The sequence below is a fragment of the Malaclemys terrapin genome, chromosome 5, assembly GCF_027887155.1.
Source record: "Malaclemys terrapin pileata isolate rMalTer1 chromosome 5, rMalTer1.hap1, whole genome shotgun sequence".
Lineage (NCBI taxonomy): Eukaryota > Metazoa > Chordata > Testudines > Emydidae > Malaclemys > Malaclemys terrapin.
In genome coordinates, this window is record NC_071509.1 from 3,828,616 (window position 1) to 3,836,977 (window position 8,362).

Below are 8,362 nucleotides of genomic sequence, written 5' to 3' on the forward strand. Positions count from 1 at the left end.
TTGCATCCATTGCAATGAGACTGGACAAGAGCACAGAGAGGGAGCAGGTGCTAAGGGGCCAGTGGGAACAGGAAGAGAAAGAGTGATTGGAGCAAGTCAGTGGAGGGTTTAAAAACTCAGTTGCAGCAAGGAGGCTGGTGGTGGGGCAGTTTGAGGACGGGGCTGATGGGAGGAGACAGGCAGCAGCACCGAGCGCACACTTGCCTGGGAAGAGGTGCGACTTTGGATATCTTAAAAATAAGATAGAAGGAGAAAACAGAATTGGAGAGTTACTACGATGGTTTAGTGACTAATGAGTACGGACACCTCTGCTCTCTACTGGATGGAATCAGAACCACTTGTCTGTGTATCGTAGGCCCTGTACTGCTGCTAACCAGAGGCGAGTCCCTTTTAGCTCACATGTAATAGCCCTGTCTTTTAGCAGACTGAGGATGTGAGTTCTATACCGGTTTCTGCCATGAAGCCGGGACTGTGCAGCAATGTAAAGGAAGAACATTTTAACATATATGTGCCATTATATTGTATCTGCTTTATGTCCATTCTTTCCCCCCTGTCATTTCCTTCCCTTCCTTAGAACTACGCTGCTATGAAACTGGTCAAACCTTTCAGCTGAACCGGCACTGGCGAGTGCCAGAGAGTCTAGTACATCCTGGGATACTGCACGGCACCGTTTGACATCAGTGACCACTCCTCGTCGGCCTGCGTTGCAGTACAGAGAAGGAAAAGAAACACATGCTCTCGGATGCTAGACTGTTGCCAAAAAGCAGCTATACGTTTGCGACCCTGAAGTATGCACCATAACGTTTCAGAAGCAGCGTGTAACCGATACCAGTTTGGAATAGTTGTTATTTTACCTTTTTTTATATGCTGCATTCTGTAAAGCTTGAATATCAATGCACCACTGAGAAAGGGCCTTGTTTGGTAGGGCGTGGTTAGGCTGCGAGGCTTTGCGGAGACAGTGTGGGTGACTGATCATGCAGTCCTTAGCGAAGGAAATGTGGGCTAGTGGTCCGCATCATGGCCTACAAGCCAAGTGCTCTTGCGTTCCAGTCACACCTTTCTCGGGGGCCTTGCATACGTCTCTCTGCCTTAGTTTTGCCCTCTGTGCAATGTAGATGAGTTAGCTGGTCTATAAAGCATATCGAAGATGAAAAGCACTGTGTAGCCTGGGGCGAGTTACAATGCACCTATTGCTCCCGCTGAAGTCAGTGGGGGTGATCTTTGCCTACATAGGGACTGCAGGCGCAGACTGTGACGAGGAATAGAATTAGAATCTAGAGCAACCAAATGCAAGGCAGGATTTGATTGTAATTACTGGAGCAAATCTCCCTCGTCCTTCAGCGGGGGTTCTGCTTGCAGAAGGGCTACAAGGATTGCTTTCTATAGCGCTCTTCATTTTCATACGCGTCCCCTAAACAGATACCCTCCTCATCACGGTGTGCAGACACGTTAAAGAGAAACAGAGTGAATTCACACTGAAGCCAGACAGTGCAATGTTAGTTTCCCGTTCCCTCCCCTCCCCCGAAGAAACACGTCACTCCAAATGCAATGTTAAATTAAATGATGGCAACACTAATGAAATATACAACCTTACAATCAGTTTAATGCCCCTCAACTTCTAAATCAGGATTTGGGGATAAAAGGCAATAATTTAAAATGTACTTACTATTTAACCTGTGGAACTCACTGCCACATGATATTATTGAGGGAAATAGCCTAATGCGTTTTTTTCTTTTCTCTCTCTCTCTTTTTTAAAGGATTGGAAGCCAAATTCTATGGTTCCTAATCAGTCCAAATTGCCATTGAAATAAGTGGCCGTTGTGCCCAAGTAAGGATTGCAGTATTTGGACTTGCATATTTCTCTGTATGAGAGTAGCATTTGCATTTCCTTTTGTTGCCCATCCTCATACTTCAGGGCAAAATATGATCACTAGCTGGGATCAGGAACTAATTTCTCCCCTGGTATAGCTAGGTGGATTAAAAGGGTTTTATATCTTTTTCTAAAGCGTCTAGCCTTGGCCACTCTTGGAGGCAGTATCCTAGACTAGATGGACCTGGTCTATTTAGGTTGTTGTTCTGTGTCCATTACCCTGGTAAGTGAGCACTTTCCAAAATAAGGAGTGAAAGGCAAAGACCAATGTCTCTTTCTGATAGGGTGACCAGATGGCAAGTGTGAAAAATCGGGACGGGGGTGGGGGGTAATAGGAGCCTATATAAGAAAAAGTTCCCAAAATCAGGACTGTCCCTATAAAATCGGGACATCTGGTCACTCTACTTTCTGATAAGGTTATTCCACTATTCCTATTGTCTATGGGCTCAATCCTCACCCCACTGAAATAAATGGAAGCTTTCCCATTGACTCAACTGGGATGAGAGTTTGGTCCAGTCGGTCGGTTTCACTCAGTACCTGAACCCTCTATGTGTTATGCAAAGTGTGCAATGAAAGGTGACCCTGTGGTCCCCATCCAGCACGGTGCTTAAGCACGTGTTTAAATGGAAGCCCCTAAGAAGCAGATGATTAAGTGCTTTGCTGGATTGAGAGGAGAAGAAACAAGCCCTAAATCCCTGATCCATTGTCATTAATCATTGTGATAGCACCAGAGCATGCCAGTCCCTTTGCAATCACAAGGGACAGCAGCCCTGCCCTGAAGAACACACACAGCTCTGAAAAGAAATCACCAAGCTGGCTCAGATCAAGGATCCATCTATCCCAATATCGCGTCTCCAACAGTGGCCAGCCCCAACTGCTTAGAAAAAGGTGCAAGAAACTCTGTCAAAGTCAACAAGGAGTCCAGTGGCACCTTCAAGACGAACAGACCACTGGACTCCTTGTTGTTTTTGTGGATACAGACTAACACGGCTACCCCTGATACTTGACATCTGTCAAAGTCAGTGATGGAATAGCCTGCTGATGGGGGAGTTTCTTCCTAAACATAAGAACGGCCAGACTGAGTCAGACTAAAGGTCCATCTAGCCCAGAATCCCGTCTTCCAACAGTGGCCAATTTCAGGTGCAGTTATATGGTTGCCATTCCAGTCCCCAAACAGCCCCCAGCCCCACTGACAGGCCTTTCAGGTCAGAAACTGCATCCATGTTTGTTTGTAGTCATCAGACGGCTGCGTTTTAGTCAAAGTTGGGTTAAACTAGAGTCCAGCCTTTCCCCATTAAGAAGATTGGGCTAAGAAAGAGAAGTGTATTGACAAACCCCTGTGTTATTTGCACCAGTATTTCACGTCCTTTTCACATCTGTGTTGGCTCCATATGTTTTGCAAATGCACCTGTGCCTGTGTGGGCGTCTCATTTATTCCTTCCTCCATACCCAGCCCGTGTCAACGTATTATGTTCTGTACCTTCTGCTGGCTGCCGGGGCTTCCGACTCTGCCCTGATTGCAAAGAGGCACCATCAAAGCTGCAGTTGGGAATCAGGCAGAAAATCCCACCTCCCTTTTCTTCTTGCATCGGCTTGCAGAGTCCATGAAATTCCTTATCCCAGCACATTGCTATCTAACCTCCAACCCTCTCAGAAAGAAAACCTCAGTGCCAGCAACCCAGCAAGGATAAACCGCCCTGCCATAACAAACCAATGTGTGCAGCCAGATGCTTATTAGCAACCCTAAACCAACAACCACTCTGTGCACCCAGCGCTGACAAGCAAGCCTACCATAGCAAACCCACATTTACAGCTCAACTCTCACAAGCCGTCTTGCATTAAGAAACCACTGTGTTTTCCCCAGCACTTACGAGCAACCCTACCATAACAAACCAGGGTGGCTGTTCAGTGGCGGCGAAAGAACATTAATCAAGGGTACTGATTTCAGAGTCCCGGGCATCTAAATATACCATTACATGGAACAAAAACACTTGGATGGTATTGCTTTAATTTCATCCCCATATAATACTTGTGGCACCTTAGAGACTAACAAATTTATCCCCATATAATACTCTCCACTTTCCATAGTTCAAACCATAGGGCCAGATTTTTCTCTCAGAAGAGTTTGCTGCTCCCACAGACTTAACTGGGCAAAACGGGGCCCTAAATCATGAAAGAAGAAAGATCAAATGAACATTAATTTCATGTCGCAGCACAAGGAAGCACGTGCACCTGTCTGTCCGCCTATTGCACTTTGTATTTTTGCTGCATCCCGTCCCATCCCCAAAACAGATGAGACTTTAAGAGTCATGTGGAGCGTCTCCTGGGTCACGCTGCTGTTCAATGCGGGTCGAAAGGGAGGGAGCCGGAATGTGTATGTATCACCTGTTATGCCTTAGATGCGATATTGCAGATTTCACTGTGGTTACAAATGAAACGCTATGAAACCTTCTGGTTCCCGGTGTGTTTTATTGTCCGAAGTGCACAGCCTGAGTGGGGTTATTGGTCCTTCCCCCACCCTGCCCCTGACACGCACCCAAAATGCAGCTGATATTTGATGCCCCTTCCGTGCCCTCGTTGCTCACTTTGGGGAGGCTACGTGCAGGGCTGCTGACGCGTGTGAACTGCACAGAGACAGCGTGTGGAGGGGGAGAGGAGACCGAGACGGGGTTGGAGGCGGGAGTGGCGATTGTCTAGTACAACCCCTCTGAACGCACAGTTGCCAGCAGCGGCGGTGTGGCTGGGGAGGAGGCCGGGAGAGCAGATCTAGGACAACGTGACGTTGGAGAAGCTTAGCCTAGTCGATGCTCTGCAAAACCTGGCAGGCCCAGGCTGGGGAGAGGAGCCAGGAGCTTTGTCACCAGGGGTAGAAGCCATTCAGGGCGGCCCCCGGAAATGGTTCACGTGGTACACACAACTACCACTCACTCTCTATGGGGCCCGGCATCACTCGGGTTTGGCCCGGAAGCTCCGTGTCATGACAGAGGCCGCTGAGCCAAACTTCGGTGAGAAGCGACCGTTTGTTTGCGGGCCCAGGGCAAATGGCTCCTTTTGCCTCCATGGGCAGCCCGGCCCCTGCCAAAGGCGCGCCCCGTGCAGAACATGGGTACAGCTGCGGGCGCCAAGGGAGTGGGGACGCCTGTGCCCACGGATCTCCCACCATGCAAGGAGTGGGGGCTGCATGCCTTCTCGCTTCCTCCCCGTCAGCGGAGGCCCGGCCTTTGGGAGGGGCGGGGGAGCTGGAGGGACGCTTTGAATGAGCCCAGTCCTGTGAGGCACTGAATGGTGGGTCTGCCTCAGTTCCTCCTACCAGCGGTGTGTGCTAGATCTCACACACCTGCATGGGAACTTGGCCCTACTGACTTGCCTTACCGCTGAGTCTGATTTTTTCCCAGCATGCCTTCCTGGGGCCAGCCCTTTAAATGTGGCAGAGACAAGCAGCGGCAGCCCTAGTGTAGCTGTCCTGTGACGGCGGGGGGCTGCCTCTCTCATTCCCTTCCAGCGGGTGAGTAATCTCCGCTCTCTTTCCCAAGGCGATGACATATTCTGCCAGGAGGCTCAGAGAGCCAGCGCGAAACGTGTGTAGGGCCCAGCTCTGTAACACGCCGTCCACGTGTTCATGGATAGCGGCAGTGCGGGCTAATGGATAGACAGCCCCTGGGTTCAATTCCCAGCTCGGCGCTGAGTGGCTGCATGGCTGTGGGCGGGTCACGCCCCCTCTTGCCGTGCCTCGGTTTCCCCTCCCAAACCTGGTCCCTCTCATCTAGTTCCGTGGCAAGTTCTTTGGGGCAGGCGCTGTTGCTTGTGTCTGTACAGCGCCCGGCACAATGGGACCTGGCGCTCAGTTGGAGCCTCTAGCTGCGGCTGTGATACAGGTAAGAATAGTAACCCTTCATGGCACGAGCACAAAATCAAGGGGCTGCCATGGGGCTCCACTCCAGGGGCTGCTCTACGGATCCAGTCGCAGGATCAGGGCCTTCACACATGAAATTGCGTAACGGCTTGCCTGCCCTGGCCGGGGCGGGAGATGTTATCCCCGCCATGTAATCGATGGGGAAACTGAGGCACAGAGCGGGCAAAGGGATGGCCTGAGTCTCACATGCTGCCGTTTGGAGTTCCAGAGCTGTGTGTGTGTCTGTCAAAGTTAATTACCAAATGTTCCTCTGCTTAAACCCTTTTGTGATGCTTGTTTTTATATTATTTCCTTGGTCTTTCACTCTCTGTCGTGGCTAATTGAAGGCTGGAGTTATGAAGTGCCTGGGTTCCCCTTCGGGGACGCCCTAACAGCCTGCCTTTGTGTTTGACACCCGGGTCAGCGCAGCCCTGTGAGCCGGAGGGCCTGGGAGATTAGATGCTGGTAGGCTGCCAGACCGCAAACGGGCTGAACTTTGTTAACCTCCGGCAGGCTCCTCTGTCTCCAATCGGGAGTTAAAAATTAAATCCAAGCGGGGCTTTTGGGTGGGGCAGTATTCATTGCCGGCACTCAGGTGCTCAGGAGAGCGGGTTAACCCAGGCCGGTCATTGCAATAAGACGATTTCAGCAGGGTGGTGTGTTAGAGGAGGGGATCTGCGTGCTGCAATGGCTGTGCATAAAACGCAGCTGGGACCCTGCCCCACCGGGGCTGCGTTTGTTGGTTTAACTCCAGTTAATGGGCCCTGCAGTCAGCTCTACTCATTACCTGCTGACAGACCGGAAACACACTGTGTAAGCTCCTGGTAGGAGCCAGGCAAGGCGGGCCCTGCCGGCTGCATCGGGCCTAGCGCAGAACCCACTGCGTTCGGACCTGCTGCTGCGTCTCTGCCCTCAGCAGGATACCTCTTCTTTGTACTACCCGGATCGGGGTCTCCAGGACGGTAGTGAGAGAGAGAGTCCCTGCCCAATGAGGTTACACGACTAAGGGTAGCAAAGGCACAGAGGGGGAAGGCGACTGGCCCCACGTCACACAGCAGAACCAGGATTCGAACTCAGTACGTGTACCCTTCCAGTGGCATGTCGAGTGCAGGGACTGCACACCCAGCTAGCACGGGGATCACTAGCAGTGGAGACGCTGAGGCCCGGCTTAGGCTCGGAGGGTGCTGGGCCCCCCGCGCCTGACCCCTAAGATATATCCCCTGCGTATCTCTCTACACATCCTACCCATGTCCACGCTGGTATTTTTAGCAGCATAGTGTCCCGCTGCCTCCCCCCGCTGGAGCCTTTCACTGCCACACGTGGTTACACACCACAGGGACAAGCGTGGACACAGCCTGCTTTCACGGCCGTGCGCTGGGGCGGCTCCAGGCTCCAGCGCAGCAAGCGCGTGCCTGGGGCGGCAAGCTGCAGGGGACGGCCTGCCGGTTGCCACGAGGGCGGCAGTCAGGCTTCCTTCGGCGGCATGCCTGCGGGAGGTCTGCCGGTCCCACGGTTTCGGCAGCGGGTACGCCAAAGGCGCGGGACCGGCGGACCTCCCGCAGGCATGCCGCCAAATCCGCGTTACCAGCGGACCTCCCGCAGGCATGCCGCCGAATCCACGTTACCAGCGGACCTCCCGCAGGCATAGCCGCCGAATCCACGTTACCAGCGGACCTCCCGCAGGCATAGCCGCCGAATCCACGTTACCAGCGAACCTCCCGCAGGCATGCCGCCGAATCTGCGTTACCGGCGGACCTCCCGCAGGCATGCCGCCGAAAGCCGCCTGCCTGCCGTGCTTGGGGCGGCAAAATACATAGAGCCGTCCCTGGCCGTGCATCACTACCCAGGTAGCGCCTGGACTCTGCACGCTGCCTTTAGTGCAGCCATTGGAGTGGCCCACGTTAGCCGGGGGTTGGGTATGTAATGATAGGGCCAGACCAACCTCAGGCTTGGGGGAAAGTTTGATCCGGCTCCGAATGACGCAGTCAGCCCCGGTCTGTGTAAAAGGCCCCAGTCGAAACACTCCTCGACTGGGAAGGTTGGATCCGAGCCCTGTAATGTCCTGCATGGTAGAGCAAGAGCAGGATTGGCAGCGGATGAATCGAAAGGGGATTCTCTGTTAAGGCAGCTGGACACAGCCAGACCCTGGCTCTCTGGCTCCCAAGATGACTAACAGCCTGTGCTGGCTTGTGTCACCGTGGGGTCTCCCCAAATGCTGGCCAGACGACGTAGTCATGGCAGGGGGCTGCTGGGTAAACTCCAGATTCCAGCCTAGCAGCTCCTCTTATCTGTCTATCAGGCCAAACCAAAATTGCACCTGAGGTCTGGGGGAATTGAGCTTCTGCTTCAAGCATCATGTGTGATGGTCTTTGGGCTCTGATCTGCATCGAGCTCTGATGCAGACAGCCAAGCAATGGGGCGTGAAACCAGCATCTCGGTCTTTGCCATGAATCAGCTCCCAGTACAAACCCAAGCCATTTGTGCCGTCTGCTTTTCCCATTTACATCCTACAGCCTCCTCGAATAGCCAGGGCTTAAACCTTCAGAGGCCAGGCACCGGAAAACATGTTCTTACCATCAAGTGCAGGAAGTGTTTGCTTT

The 8,362-nt window shown here is 52.6% G+C and overlaps 1 protein-coding gene across 8 annotated transcripts in view; it reads left to right on the forward strand.

Moving 5' to 3' along the window:
• DYSF (dysferlin) overlaps positions 1-4,321 on the forward strand; it is a 289,365-nt gene extending 285,044 nt beyond the window's left edge. For all 8 annotated transcript variants that reach the window (XM_054030057.1, XM_054030060.1, XM_054030064.1 and 5 more), the window contains one exon: positions 575-4,321. In XM_054030057.1, the coding sequence (XP_053886032.1) occupies positions 575-613 (39 nt within the window). In that variant the 3' untranslated portion in view covers positions 614-4,321. The remainder of the gene's footprint in view (positions 1-574) is intronic.
• The last annotated feature ends 4,041 nt before the right edge of the window (positions 4,322-8,362 follow it).